Here is a 16240-nt window from a genome sequence, read left to right as displayed (position 1 = left end):
AATGCATTGGAAGCAGTTCAATGAAGGTTTACTAGACTAATACTTGGGATGGGCGGGTTGTCTTATGAGAAAAGGTTGGACAAGAGAGGCTTGTATCTGCTGGAGTTTAGAAGAGTAAGAGGCGACTTGATTGAACCATATAAGGTCCTGAGGGGTCTTGACAAGGTGGATGTGGAAATGGATGTTTCCTCGTGGGAGAATCTAGAACTAGGGGTCACTGTTTAAAAATGAGACGCATTTAAGACAGAGATGAGGAGAAAGTTTTTCTCTGAGGTGAGTCTTTGGAACTCTTTTCCTCAAAGTGGAAGCAGAGTCTTTGAATATTTTAAAGGCAGAGGTAGATAGATTTTTGATATGCAAGGGGGTGAAAGGTTATTGGCGATAGGTGGGAATGTGGTGTTCAGGTTACAATCAGATCAGCCATGATCTTACTGAATGGTGGAGCAGGCTCAAGGGGCCAAGTGGCCTACTCCTGCTCCTAATTTGTATGTTCGTATGATAAACCCAACCCCCCAGCCCCTGCAGTTGTGAGTTGCAAATGGCTACAGTAGTAGCCTCTGGCAGTCTTGGGGAGGGGTTTCCCCTCCACAATGGTAGTCTGGCAGTTGTGGACAGTTCTTATTGCATAAATTTATTAACTTTGAGAGGGCACCTCCATCTTGAGGTGCCCTGTCTCTTACCTGCAACGGCAGTGCCCACCTCTGACAATGGGGCTGCCACTCTCTCAGTGTTGGAGGGCCTCCCATTGGTCCTGCAGCCTTGGGAGCACACCTGCTCTCCTTAATTGGACAGCAAATGTGCAGCAAGGCCATTAATTGGCTGTCCCTTCAGAAATTGTGTGTGGCATCTGACGCTAACGTGGTACAGGGTCGGGACCCGGAAATTCTCCCAAAGTCGGGTTCCGACCCCAGCACGCAAATGACTTTAAATGTAGTGTGACAACTAGAAGACAAGTCACACGGAAACCAAATCATTGGTCTCAAACAATTTATCCCAGTCTGTTAGACTCTTGTTTTTGATATTATTTTCAATAATGATATAGATGTTTAATTTTCAACAGGATCTTATTCACGTGATTGCAATGGTGACGTCCGGGGATGCAGTCAAATTTATGTCCACTTCCAAAAGTTGTCTGTATTGTATAGTGGCTGTTATGGAGTGCAGATCACAGTAGATGCTACTACACTGAACTCCGAGAACAGGAAGAGCTGCTATGTCAGATCTGAATAGGAGGCATTGCACCTGGACAAAAGTTGCTGGCACTGCATGAGACCTGGAGAAATAACCTTTTGTTTTGTTGTTGGGTTTTCTGTGTTGACAAAGTAGGCCTTATTTATACCCTGATAGCTTTAAACAGTTTGGAGTAAATACTAATTTTGGGTAACAATGTAAGAAAGTTAGTTTTTCTTTTGTAAACAAGTTGACTTTTACAGCAAAAGATGCAAGATGAATCTTGCAACTTAATAGGCTAGGCTTTAAGTTGATATCTAATTGAGTTTGCTGACTAAATTTCAGCTTAATTGGGATCGAGATGAACGGTTTGTGACCAGTTTGTCTTGTAAGGGTCAGATTGTGGGATGCAAGTATGAAGTTAAACACATTGAGCTCTCATCTATTGAGTTGTAGGTGCAGTATGTGGCAATATTTGGATTTATGACCTGTAGCATCATAGAAACACAGAAGAGTGAAAAAAGTATGCCTTTTCCACATATTAATTAATATTAAATGTACTCAACATGGCCACTTTTCTGGCAATCAATTTTTAAAATGGTTTGTGTCAAATGAAAAAAAATGTTTTACTTCATCTCAACCACTTTTTTGTTTTTTAAAAACATGATAGTAATTGTGCCTTTTTGAACCTTATATTTTCAGCATTGGCTCATTATGTCCATAGCTCTAGACATTCTCTTTTCCTGCACCTCTAGCCTTGGTGACCAGCCTGCAATTCCCTCTCACTACCAACCTGCTGTTCCTGTTATGAGCTGAAACAAGAAACCTAAAAGAGTATAATGATATTATAATCCTCCTCCCCATTTCATAGTCAACTGGTTTGCATTATTTTTGTCCCTGGATTCCAGAGAGCTTCACTGACTAGCAGCCAATCAGGGGTTTGCTGGCATCAGTCCATCCATTGGCTACAGAACTGTTTTTCCAAGTGCTATGGGTCAATGAAATAGGCAAACATATACTGTAGTGATATGGTCAGACTAAGGGAAAATGTGTGCCATGTTTAATAAAAAGCCTCCTTTTCATCGAAAACAGAAATTTCAAATGAAAAGAACTGCACGTCCTCAAAAAGCAATAAGAGCATTTGAACATTTCAGTCAATGACCTTGCTTCCCTTTACTTTTCTCTGGTCCCATCTCTTCTTCCAATCTCACACCTTGCCATGTTTTCATTATGCCCTCTAGCCTTCCCCTCTCCGGCCCCAAACAACCAGTATCCCTCACTTTCCTCTGACCCCATCCCTTCTTCCAATCTGATCCCTTGCCATATTTTCACTATCCTCTCTGACCTTCCCCTCTCTAACCCCAAACAATCAGTATTTTCTAGGATCGCAAGCTTTATAAAATCTTGGATGCTAATGTCCCTCTGGATCCTTCTTCCCCTTCACGTTTCTCTAACCCCCTCCCTTCTTCCAATCTCACCCATTGCCATGTTTTCACTATACCCACTGATGTCCCCCCATCTCTGACTTTCTCCACACTGACCCTAAATAATTAATTCTGATGAAAGAGCATTGACCTGAAATATTAACTCTATTTCTTAAGCTAACTCTGTTTGCTTAACATCTGTCTTAGGGAAAATGCGAGAAGCTATTATTAAAGATGTTATAGCAGGACACTTAGAAAAATTCAAGGTAATCAGGCAGAGTCAATATGCTTTTGTGAAAGGGAAATCATGATTATCCAATTTATTGGAGTTCTTTGAAGAAGTAACATGTGCAGTGGATGAAGGGGAACTGGTGGATGTACTGTACTTAGATTTCCAGAAGGCATTTGATGAGGTGCCGCATCAAAGGTTATTGAGGAAAACAAAAGCTCATGGTGTAGGGAGTAACATATTGGCCTGGACTGAAGATTGGCCAGCCAACAGGAAACAGAAAGGAGGCATTTTCCTTAACCTTTTCTCAACCATTTCCTCAACCACAACGTCCTACACTCCTTACCTTTCCTCTATCACTGACCGTCCTTTTTACAATAATTTTCTGGTTGGCAAGATGTAACGAGTGGTGTACCACAGGGATCAGTGCTGGGGCCTCAACTTCTTACAATTTATATAAATGACTTGGATGAAGAGACTGAAAGTATGGTTGCTAAATTTTCTGATGACACAAAGATAGGTAGAAAAGTAAGTTGTGAAGAGGACATAAGGAGGCTACAAAGGGATATAGATAGGTTAAGTGAGTGGGTAAAAATCTGGTAAATGGAGTATAATGTGGGAAAATGTGAAATGGTCCATTTTGGCAGGAAGAACAAAAAGGAAGCATATTAACTAAATGGTGAGAGATTGCAGAGCTCTGAGATGCAGAGGGATCTGGGTGCCCTATTGCATGAATCCCAAAAGGTTAGTATGCAGGTGCAGCAAGTAATTGGGAACGCTAATAGAATGTTATCATTTATTGTGAGTTGAATTGAATACAAAAGTAGGGAGGTTATGCTTCAGCTATACAGGGCATTGGTGAGACCACATCTGGAGTACTGTGTACAGTATTGGTCTCCTTATTTAAGAAAGGGTGTAAATGTGTTGGAAGCAGTTCAATGAAGGTTTACTAGACTAATACCTGGGATGGGGGGGGTTGTCTTATGAGGAAAAGTTGGACAAGAGAGGCTGGAGTTTAGAAGAGTAAGAGGCGACTTGATTGAAACATAAGGTCCTGAGGGGTTTTGACAAGGTGGATTTGGAAAGGATCTTTCCCCTTGTGGAAGAATCGAGAACTGGGGGGGTCACTATTTAAAAATAAGCGGTCACCTATTTAAGACAGAGATGAGGAGAAAATTTTTCGCTCAGCGGGTCCTGAGTCTTTAGAACTCTCTTCCTCAAAGTGGAAGCAGAGTCTTTGAATATCTTAAAGGCAGAGGCAGATGGAATCTTGATAAACAAAGGGGTGAAAGGTTATCAGGGGTAGGTGGAAATGTGGAGTTGAGGTTGCAATCAGGTCAGCCATGATCTTATTGAATGGCGGAGCAGGCCCAAGGGTGGCCTACTCCTGCTCCTAATTTGTATGTTTGTTTGTATGTTTCTTTCAGCACAAATGCTGCCTGACCTGCCAAGTATTTCCTGCTATCTCTGTTTTTATTTCAGATTTCCAGCATCAGCAGTTTTTTACTTTTGTAAGAACATTTGAATGTTAATGTACTTGCTATTTCTAAAAAGATAAGCAGAATATGGGACACTTTCAGAATTAATTGCCAAAGCATATTTGTGATCTTTTTTCAAACTTTGCTGCTACCTTTTGAGGGAGATATTTGCTTGACCTGTGTGTGACTTGAATGCATGAGCACAGCAACACATGATCAATAACAGATCAGGTAGCTACGATCTCTTATTATGGAAATCTAATGCACAGACTGTTGTGAAATACTCTTTGGTCAGGTCATTATTCACCAGGAGGCATATCCATAAACAGATCAGAACCAAATAGTTGTTATCCTAGTACAATGGAATAAGGTTAACAGTACAGCATTTGTAACAGCTTCCTCATGACATCAAATTGAAGTGGGTTTCTTGTGTGTTGATTTATAATTAAAAGTAACTTTTTTAACAAATGAAATTCTTTGAATGTTAAAATTGATACTGGTGGTATAAAACAGAATACACGATGAGGCATAGTGGGAAACAGCGTTCAATCTGTTTTTAAGACAATCTATTCATGTATGGGTTATGATTTTTTTTCTTACTTATGGAATGAAGTCATCCCATAATTCCCCACTGTCTATCCTCTATATGCATGATTACAGCATTTGCTTTTTGACTGCAGCAATCAGTGCACCATTTTTTACACCAGTGTGCATTATCGTCTTCTTAAGTGATATCAAAAAATAAGTGAACCTACCTTGCATTTATGAGGTACTGTGCCAAGCTAATATTGGCAGGAGATCCTGTGATGGTAACCTGTCGCTCTGTGGAACCTTCTGTTGCATTAGCAATCTTGATCTGTGCTCCTGACATCTGCCTGATTTCATTTATTTTGCTTCCTTGTCTGCCAATAATACATCCTATTAACTGAAATAGGAGGAAAATAGAAAGACAGTTAATCAATTGTTAAAGAGGACATGTGAAATGCAGACCCTGGATAAATTAATATCTATTTGAAGTAGCAATTTCTGTTAAGTAAATAGAAATTGAAAAGCACTACACAATATTCAAATACATCATCCTGAATTAGTGCATTAATACATATCACTAATTTCCTATTTAGCAAAAGAAATTCCAACCTGGACTCAGAGCATAAGAGCAGGCAAATCACCTGATGGGGATATAAATTTGGGATGGAACCTAGTTCCATTGGGATTCCACCTAGTTCCAAGTCCTGCTTTAAATTCCAGGAGGTGAAGGCTGCAAGCAAGCAAGTCTTCTGCCTTTCCCTCTGCTTCAGAGCACTATATTTGAGGGAATTCCTGGGCTACCTCAGGAGTTCCATGAGCATAACCTTATAAGGCCTCAAGAGTAGCTTCCAACAGTAGATCAGAGTATGTGCTGCTGATGTGCCATTCTAAGCCTGGGTAGCTGCCCTGACTATGTAAATGACCTCCATCACTGGGATTTATACAGAGTCAGCACCCTTCCACTTGGGGAACTGTTGGGCTGAATTTTCTTTTCCCGCCCCCACGAAAATAATGGGGGCTCACGCACAAGGGCCATGTGCTGCTACGATCTAGCGCGCGGCAGCTCATTTAAATATGCAGGGCGGGTTGCCCCCCCCCCCCAATCACGTGGCAGCAGCGAGCTCTGCAACTCTGTGAATAGCATCAGCTGCTAGCACCATTTTTAAAAGGCTGCCAGACCTGTACAATTGAACCCCGTACCTCACCCCAACTACACTGTAAGTACGTTTCTGGCCCGTACCGCCCCCATACAATGAAAATAAATAGCTGCCCCGACCCCATCTGCACCCCCCCCCCCCCCCCAATACATTAAAAATCCTAAGTTCTCCCCTTCCCTACCTCGGTGGCGGCAGCTTTCTCTGGATGCGAAAGTGAAGGCACGAGTGCCGCCCATCGCACAGAAGATCCCGGATAGTAGGGAATCGTGGGGAATCATAGATAAATGTATTCATGAGGTTTATTCAAATATCTAAAGTCGGGTCCCATCGCTGAGCAGCGGGTGGGGGGGTGGTGTCACCATCGAGCCTTGTCGCCGCTGGGAAGATCGTGCCCAGCAATCCCGGCGTTGGGCTCCATGGCGGGCCGCTGCCTCTGCGATCTTCTGGCCACCCCCGCCCCCCCGGCTCAGAGCATGACATTGGGAGCTAAACAAAATTCAGCTCGTTAGGTGTACATCACATTTGTACTGGTGAAGCAGGCCCCTAACTTATTATTTCTTCATGTTGAACCATTACATTTCACAACTATATTTTGCACCATTTCTTGTACGGCTGCTGCAGAAATTATTTTTTGATTATTTTCTAATTAATTTTTTTTATTCTTTCATGTGACGTGAGCATTGCTGGCAGGCTAGCATTTGTTGCCCATCCCTAATTGCCCTTGAGTAGCTTGCTAGGCCGTTTCAGAGGGCAGTAAGGAGTCAACCACATTGCTGTGGATCTGGAGTCACATGTAGGCCAGACCACGTAAGGATGGCAGATTTCCTTCCCTAAAGGACATTAGTGAACCAGATGGGGTTTTATGACAATCGATGATAGTTTCATGCCACCATGACTGAAACTAGCTTTCAATTCCAGATTTTAAATGTAAAATAGTAAGCTTAATATATTATAAAAGTATTTATAAAAAAAACACAAGACTTTCTTTAATTTGCTTTGTGAAACACCTTGAGATGTTTGAGAACTATGATAGGTATTAATAATTGAAATTCTTTATTTTTTTCACTCTTTGACCAAAAGTCTTAGAGCAGCACCCATCAGGATAAAATCACTACCCAGTGGGTATCACTATATCACTGTATACATGAACAGTAGTGACCAGGTACCTCCACAGCAGTCACTTTAAAGTACATTCTTCCAATGAAATCAATAGAGCCATTATGAGACACATTTGCATCATCAGAATGGTAAAAAAGTGGAATGGAAGCTCAAAATGGAAGTCTCATTGAGGTAAAGAAATTACCTTCAAAATTTATGATACCTACTAAAAGGTAATAGATTTTTTCATTGAAATAGAAGACATAATTCTTTGCACAGAAAGGTTACCAACCTTTCTTTCTCTTTTAATTTGTCGTTGAGTACTCTTCTGTATCTGTCTTATTTCCCTCTCTTTAGATCCTCCTACACTACTCACTGCCTCAGTTCCAAACCAGTAGTCAACAGGTCCTTATTAAATAGGCACTTGAGAAGGTGTGACCTGCTTTGGCTCTGTTTATTCCTGTTGAGAAACACACTATTTGCTCACTGCTGGCAATAAGAGTGAAGAACAGAAATTTCCCAATAGGCAGAGCTGCAGGCATGAACTACACTGTAAGAGCCAATACTTTTATCACTTGCTCATTTAATTAAAACGTATTTCATATCTGTAATTAGAAGTAAATATTACTATTTAAATAAATAAAGATCTTGCAATTGTGCATTATTTACATAATTAGCATGATACATAAATTTTAAAACATGAAAACTTGGCTGAGTTAAGAAGGACTGCTTTATCATTTACCTAACTTTTGGCCCTATACATTCAATAAAACATAATGTGAGAAAATGCATTTAGTTCATAACATTTTGTCTTTTTACAATTTTTGCATACTTTAAAATATATTTTGGAAACTGCATAAGAGATTTTATTGCGTCTTATGAGTCATTCTTGCAAGTCAGGACACTGATGTGAATGATGTGACAGTCGTTAATCCCCTGCAACAACAGGACAGAATTCTTTACTTTATAAATGAGATATGACTAGGCACTGGCAGGCTCTCATAGTTATTTAAAGGTACTGAGTATTAAAGGGCCTAATCCTCACAGTACTGATATCTCCAGTGAATGGTGTAGCCCATGAAATGGTGACTTTTTTAAATTAAAGATACCAGCGTATGTTTTCGTCTTCACAGCCTTGTTGGTAATTTGTCAGAGCGGATCGACAGCCCTTTATAAAACCCACCTGATTTTTTTTTTCCATGGATTTCAATGGAATAAAAATTATTCACATTCTATAAACAGTGGGTGATCCAGTTTGCCAAATTACTTTCTAGGTTATGAAGATAAAAATCTATTCCTTAATTCCCCTTCAAATTATTTTTAAGGCTGGAATTTTATGCCCACCAAAAGAGCGGGCTGGTGGGAGGGTGGGGGAGAGCCCTTCCCCACCCGCTCCTGCCGCCGCTGCAAATTTACATAGGGCGGCGGCATTGTGAAATGGCCCATCTGCCCGAGGCCAATCAAGGCCCTTAAGTTGCCAATTAAGGCCTCTGGTCATCATCATGAATATTTTACGCATCGCAGGCGGGTGGCTGAGGCCTCAGAAAGCCCGCCTGATGAAACCAGGCAGCCTTCTGGCTGGCTGGTAGGGGGCCTTCCTGATCAGGCACCCTATGCCCCATGGAAGACAGCCCCCGAAGCTTCAACCAGCCCCAACGCACAATGTGCCTCCCCTAACCGACCCCCCCTTGCCTCACTGGGGCCTGACCGATCACTCCCAGTGAGGCCCTAAAAACTTACCTTTTTTCTGGGGCTGTCCTTCATCTTCATCCACTCCCAGTGGTGCTGCTGGAACTAAGAGCAGCCAGCCCGCTGATTGGCCAGCAGCTCCATTAGGCGGAACTTCCTGCCTTAATGAAGTGGAAGTCCCACCCAAGACCAATTAAGGGCCTGGGAACGTAAACCCCGGTCTGGCTCTCCAGGCCTGGTGGAAATGGGCTCGCCACCGACTTTTCGGCTGGTGGACAGGCCTCCCCTCCACCCCGCCCACCGTTAAATTCCAGTCTAAGTCTTTTGTCAGTATTTAGTAAAAATTTCCCATTTTCTCTGCCTCCGTTGGCTCACTACCCTTTTAGGAATTGGGACCCATGTAATTTTTTTAAAATCAGACATTTCAGTTGTTACGCCAATGTGTTTTGTTGAATGATAATTTTCTTTGGTCCGCTGACTGGAGATCTGGATTTACTTTTTTTGAAGAAATTTAAAAAGAACATTTAAAACAGGATGACTGCTTTCAGTTTAAGATGATCACATAGTTTGCTACACTGTATCCTACATTGCAAAGGACTGTGAGGAGGGAAATGAAATGTCTGTGCATTTCCCAGCAAGAACCATGACCCAGGAAGTTTAAAGGAACTATCTGTTCTTTTCAGCTAGTGGGAGCCCACCCACCATTCTTAATTGGACAAGGCTTCCGGAGGTAGCCAGTTAATTGCAATTCATCCTGACAACAGGATCGGGAGCTGGGAATGAAAATCCTACCTAATGTATGCCAGTCAGATTTTCTAAGAAGTTTTAAACAAAATAGAAAATGCCTGCAGAGGTAAAATTAATTTTTTTAATAGGTTTGACTGTAAACGCTCACTTTCTAAAGTCCTAAATCATTTGCGCACATGATTTTGTTTTTTCTAGTAAAACATGAGTTTATTAATTTATTCTATTTAAAAGTCCCAAGTCTCAGAATTATTCTTGTTATTCTTCCATCAACCCTCTCCAAAGTGTCAACATCAGCCACCAGGCATACTGGACTAGATTTTAATGTGAGTAACCAGTGAGGGTTTATAACTAAGTCTATAAACTTAAGTTTCCTGGTGCAATCATTGTCCATATTTAAAACTTTTCTCCCCATTTCTCTCCTGCCATGATTTGGTTTCATGGGTGCCAGTGCCCCTCCAGTATATACTTGGAGATCATTTCTGATGTGTGAGCCTAAGCCATAAGTGTTGACAGATTATTCAACCATCAGAGGTACCACAGCCAAGCCTGATTCTGCCTTCATCAGACATCTTGCAGCCCCAATCATTGGATAACAATCAGGAGTGATAACTGTGGCTTCTGTATTCCACATTAAATGTTGTATTCCCTGAATCAGCTATCACGTCAAGGGCAAGACCCTGCCTAGGTCCTAAGCTCTGGAATTCCCTCCCTAATCCTCTCCACCTCGCTTTCCTCCTAAAGACACTCCTTAAAACCTATCCCTTTGACCAAGCTTTTGGTCATCTGCCTTAATAACTCCTTATTTGGTTCAGTGATATGTTTTGTTTTATAACGCTCCTGTGAAGCACCTTGGGTCATTTTATTACATTAAAGGTGCTTTATAAACAAAGTTGTTGTTGTTGGCAGTAGTTAGTTCTAAATTTAGACATGTAGGCTGGAATTTTATCAAGTCCAGGGTTATCCTGCTGCCAGGACTGAAAGTGGGACCCAACCCCATGCAGGTGGACGGTGGGACCCTGGGCAGCATTTTACTGACGGGGGCCAATTAAGAGGCTGCTGCCAGAACTGCTGTACAATTGAGGACAGTGGCCCACCTTCCAAAGCTGCCAGCCCAATCAGAGGGGCAGCAGCTCAGCAGCCTCGGCAGGTAAGTTTTTTTTATTTACTGTGCCGGGGCCAGGCAGGCAGGCTCCAGGAATTGGATGGGGTGGAACTTCCAGCGGTGGTGCCATAACCTTGGGGGCAGCCATTGCCACTAGGGAGCCCCTCCATTGTCTGTGGGAGCTGCCATAAAGGAGGGGCCTCCCAGAAACCCCCTGGTAGGCGCCAGGCTTCACCTGGCAGCCTCCCCACCCAGTGGCCCCTCCCAATGCTAGTAAAATGCTGGTGGGGGTGGGAAGTAGCCTTTAATTGGCCAGTTATTTGGTTTAATTGGCTGCCGAGGTTTCTGCCACTGGTAATATCCCAAGGCGGCGGGAAGACATCGGGCTCCCTTCCCGGCACCTTCTGCCACCATCTTACAAGGCCTCCTGCCTTCTAGCTGGTCTCCAGAGGGCTGGTAAAATCCAGCCTTTCATGCAGCAAACAATAAATAATGGCAGGTAAAATTATTCAAAAATTAGCAAAACTTAATCTGCCAAGTAGAATACAATGTCCATATTCTGTGTTCATAATGTTATTGCATGAGCTGAATTTCTTAATTTACCTCATGCAACCCATATTTTCTACTTGCTCTAAATTCATGGGACATCGTTCTATGTAAGATAACGCTGACCATTTCCCTGTGGATTTTGTCAGAACAATCTTAGAAAGTAACGAATGTGTCCTCTTGCAAAATACTATTTTCTATTGGGAAAGGAATTGTCATACAGTGACAAATAATACTCTAATGACACTGCAAAAGCTTTTGGGACAGTGATTCAGTACAAATAGCAGTTGACAGGCAAAAGTAACGGGCAGTTTACAGTCAAAGTCTGTGAGTCATCATTCATAGTTTGGAAAATATCCAGTAAGCCTCTTAGGTACATTTCAACTGGAATCATTGAATAGCTTTGCAGTCAGTATTAAAACAATTTTTAGGTATGCAGTTTTCCAAAGCTCAAACAAATAAGCCTCATCATCAACTAAAAGTTTTTTACATTTTGAAAACCCAGGAATTTTCAAACCAGTTTTGAAATGCAGGCCACAGGAAACAATCTACAGTAACCATTCATTAGTCCTAAAAAAAGGCTTAAGGACAGAAAACAGTGAGTCGTGGTAAAATGGTTGCTTTTCAGACTGGAGGGCGGTAGACAGTGATGTTCCCCAAGGTTCAGTCTAAGGATCACTGTTTTTTTGATTATATACATGACTTGGATATTAGAATACAGAGTAAAATTTCAAAATTTGACGATAATACCAAACTTGGAGGAGTGGCAGATAATGAGGATGATACCAATCGACTGCACAGCTGCTTCATAAATGACCTTCCTTCCATCATAAGGTCAGAAGTGGGGATGTTCGCCGATGATTGCACAATGTTCAGCACCATTCGCAACTCCTCAGATACTGAAGCAGCACATATCCCCATGCAACAAGACCTGGACAACATCTAGGCTTGGACTGATAAGTGGCAAGTAACATTCGTGCCACACAAGTGCCAGGCAATGATCATCTCCAATAAGAGAGAATCTAACCATCTCCCCTTGACGTTCAATGGCATGACTATTGCAATATCTTCTACTATCAACATGCTGGGGGTCACCATTGACCAGAAACTGAACTGGACCAGCCATATAAATACTGTGGCTACAAGAGTAGGTCAGAGGCTGGGAATTCTGCAGTGAGTAACTCACCTCCTGACTCCCCAGTGCCTGTCCACTATCTACAAGGCACAAGTCAGGAGTGTGATGGAATACTCTTCACTTGCCTGGATGGGTGCAGCTCCAACAATACTCAAGAAATTCGACACCATCCAGGACAAAGTAGCTCGCTTGATTGCCACCCCATCCAGCACCTTCAACATTCACTCCCTCCACCATCGACGCACAGTGGTAGCAGTGTGTACCATCTACAAGATGCACTGCAGCAACTCACCAAGATTCTTCGACAGCACCTCCAAGCCCATGACTCTACCACCTAGAAGGACAAGGGCAGCAAATGCATGGGAAAACCATCGCCTGCAAGTTCTCCTCGAAGCCACACACCATCCTGACTTGGAACTATATCACCGTTCCTTCACTGTCACTGTGCCAAAATCCTGGAACTCCCTTCCTAACAGCATTGTGGGTATACCTACACCCCAAGGACTGCAGCAGTTCAAGAAGGCAGCTTACCACCACCTTCTCAAAGGAAATTAGAGATGGGCAATAAATGCCCCGAATGAATAAAGAAAATGATAGGCTAGAAGAATGGGCAGACAGGTGGCAGATGGAATTTAATATAGAGAAGTATGAGGAAATGCATTTTGGTAGAAAGGATAGTGAGAGGCAATATAGACTAAATGGCACATTTCTAAAGAGTGTACAGGGACAGAGGGACCTGGGGTTCATGTGCACAGATCTTTGAAGGTGGCAGGATATATTGAGAGGGTAGTTAGCAAAGCATGTGGGATCTTGGGCTTCATAAATAGAGGTATTGAGTATAAAAGCAGGGAAGTTATGCTGAAATTTTATAAAGCTCTGGTTAGGCCACAGCTAGAGTATTGCATCCAGTTCTAGTCACCACACTTTAGGAAGGATGTGAGGGTCCTTGAGAGGGTACAGAGAAGATTTACCAGAATGGTTCCAGGGATGAGGGGTTTTAGTTACAAGGTTTGGTTGGAAAAACTGAGGTTGTTCTCGTTGGAGCAAAGGAGAGTAACAGAAGCAAAAACAGAAAATGCTGGAAATACTCAGGTCAGGCAACATCTGTGGAGAGAAAAACAGCATTTCAGGTCTGTCTGACCTTTCATCAGAACTGGCAGAAGTTAGAAATGTAATAGGTCTTGAGCAAGTGAAAGGGGGGAAGAGGGAAAAAGAACAAAAGGGAAGGTCTGTGATAGGATGGAGGGCAGAAAAGATTAAACGACAAAAGATTTCATGGTATGCAGCCAAGGAGAGTGGTAATGAGACAAATAAAGAAGCAAAAGATGTATCTTGATGAGGTGTAAATGGCAGGATACCCGCCGTCCGAACACAAAGTAAAGGGATTAAGAAAGAAACATGGGCGGTGGTGTGGTGGGGAGGGGGAGAAAAAACAAAACAGCAAAAAAAAAAACACAAAAAAGAAAAGAATTGGGGCAGAGATTCTGATCTAAAATTATTGAACTCAATGTTGAGTCCAGAAGGCAGTAAAGTGCCCAGTTGAAAGATGAGGTACTGTTCCTCAAGCTTGCGTTGAATTTCATTGGAACACTGTAGCAGGCCAAGGTCAGATAGGTCAGTGTGGGAGCAAGATGGAGAATTGTAATGACAAGCGACAGGAAGCCTAGGATTGTGCTTGCGGACTGAACGGAGGTGTTCCACAAAGTGGTAACCCTGTTTGCATTTGGTCTCCCCAATGTACAGGAGTCCACATTGTGAGCAGTAAGTACCAAAATGAAAGAAGTACAAGTAAATCACTGTTTCACTTGGAAGCAGTGTTTGGGCCCTGGATAGTGAGAAAGGAGGAATTAAAAGGGTAGGTGTTGCATCTCCTCCCCTTGCATGGAAAGGTGCCAAAGGAAAGGGGGGATGTGTTGTGGGTGACTGAGGAGTGGACGTGGGTGTCGCAAAGAGAATGGTCCCTTTAGAATGCTGAAAGGGGAGGAGACAGTAAGCTGTGTTTGGTGGTGGCATCACGCTGGAGATAGCAGAGGATGATCTATTGAACACAGGGGCTGATGGAGTGGAACTTCCAGCATTTTCTGTTTTCCTTTCAGATTTCCAGCATCCGCAGTATTTCGCTTTTGCGATTAACAGGAGATTGAAAGAGGTGTACAGAATATGACTGGTTTAGATAAAATTGTCAAAGAAAAGCTGTTCTCATTAGTTGATGGTACATGGATTAGGAAGCACAGATTTCAGGTTTTGGGCAAGATATGCAGGAGTGATGTGAGGAAGAACCATTTTTACACAGCAGGTGGCAATGACCTGGAACTCACTGTCTATGAGGATGGTGGAAGCAGAGATGGTGAATGATTTCAAAAGGAAATTGGATGGGCAGTTGAGGGAAATAAACTTGCAGGGCTTCCAGATAGAACAGGGGAATGGGACTGATTAGATTGCTCTACAGAGTGTTGGCATGTACTCGATGGGCTGAATGACTTCATTCTGTACTGTAATGACTATGACTTTAAGACTCCTGCATTCACCAGCAACATGTATTGTCGGCAAAGAGTTTAAAAAATTTATTCTTGGGATGTGGGCATTGTTAGCAAACCCGAGTTACCTTTTGAGAAGGTGGCAGACTTGCTTATTTTGACCTGGCAACAATAAGGAATAGTGACACAGATCCAAGTCAGAATGGTGTGTGACATGAAGTGAGAACTTGGAGGTGATGGTGTTACCTCTGCCCCTACTGCCCTTGTCTTTCTAAGTGGCGGAGGTCGCAAGCTTGGGAAGTTCTGCTGAAGAAGCTTTGTTGAGTTGCTGCAGTGCAAACTGTACATAGTTTACACTGCAGCCACAGTATGCCAGTAGTAGAGCGAGTGAGTGTTTAGCCTAGTGAATGAAATGCAAATCAAGTGGACTAATTTGTCTTGGATGGTATTGAGCTCCTTGAGTGTTGTTGCAGCTACAATCATCCAGGCAAGTGGAGAGAATGCCATCACACTCCTGACTTGTGCCTTTCAGGTGGTGAAAGGCTTTAGGGAATCAGGACGTGAGCCATTTCCACAGAATACCCAACCTCTGAACTGCTGTAGGAGCCATGACATTTATGTGGCTCGTCCAGTGCAGTATCTGCTCAAAGATGACCCCACCATGTTGATGGCGAATGACTCAGTAATGCTAATGCTACTGAATCTCAATAAGTTGTTAGGTTCTCTCTTGTGCGAAATGGTCATTATGTGGCACTTGTGTGGTGAAAATGTTATTTGCCACTTATTAGCTCAAGCCTGGGTGTGGTCTAGGTCTTGTTGCACACAATCATGGACTTCTTCATTATCTGAGGAATTGTGAATGGAGCTGAACCTTGTGTAGTCATCAGAAAACAGCCCCACTTCTGACCTAATGATGGAGAGAAGGTCATTGATGAAACAGCTAAAGATGGTTGACCGTAGAATGCTACCCTGAAGAATTAATGAGTAACTGAAGAAGAAAAGTAGACCACTGTTTTTACTGAAGAATTACTCCGATCCTGTTTTTCTTTGTTGTGCCTATAATTGCTTATTGGATCAGTTTTTGAGCTATTAAAATATCTGTACAAAATGTTTGGAGCAAATTTTTTCAGTGATTTGTACAATAAATCCTTTAAAACGATTTGCAATTCATAAATAGCCCTTGGTTCGTTATTCTACTTTACAATAAACAACACTTCAGAAAAATGTATTTTCTTTTGCAGATGAAATGCAATACAACAACAATTTATTTGAACGGTATAAGCATCCAATTCTGAAAGAGTTAATACAAATGCTAATTGAGCTTCTGCATTTCCAATCTAACGTATATTGAACTCCTTCCAGGTTCAGAGAACAATAACTTCAATGGTGCAGGAGAGTTTACTAACCCTTCAACACATTTAACATTTCAGAATCTATGAAAATCTAACATTCTGTTTCCT

General features: G+C 42.3%; 1 protein-coding gene across 2 annotated transcripts in view; it reads right to left on the bottom strand.

Annotated features, from left to right (window-relative positions):
* The window catches only part of zgc:110045 (uncharacterized protein LOC664755 homolog), a 132611-nt gene that overhangs the window by 17488 nt on the left and 98883 nt on the right, over nucleotides 1-16240 (bottom strand). For both annotated transcript variants that reach the window (XM_068051401.1, XM_068051391.1), the window contains exon 11: nucleotides 5057-5226. In XM_068051401.1, the coding sequence (XP_067907502.1) occupies nucleotides 5057-5226 (170 nt within the window). The remainder of the gene's footprint in view (nucleotides 1-5056; nucleotides 5227-16240) is intronic.

This window comes from Heterodontus francisci, chromosome 2 (assembly GCF_036365525.1).
Source record: "Heterodontus francisci isolate sHetFra1 chromosome 2, sHetFra1.hap1, whole genome shotgun sequence".
NCBI classification, from domain to species: domain Eukaryota; kingdom Metazoa; phylum Chordata; class Chondrichthyes; order Heterodontiformes; family Heterodontidae; genus Heterodontus; species Heterodontus francisci.
This window is presented reverse-complemented; position numbering and strand designations above follow the sequence as displayed.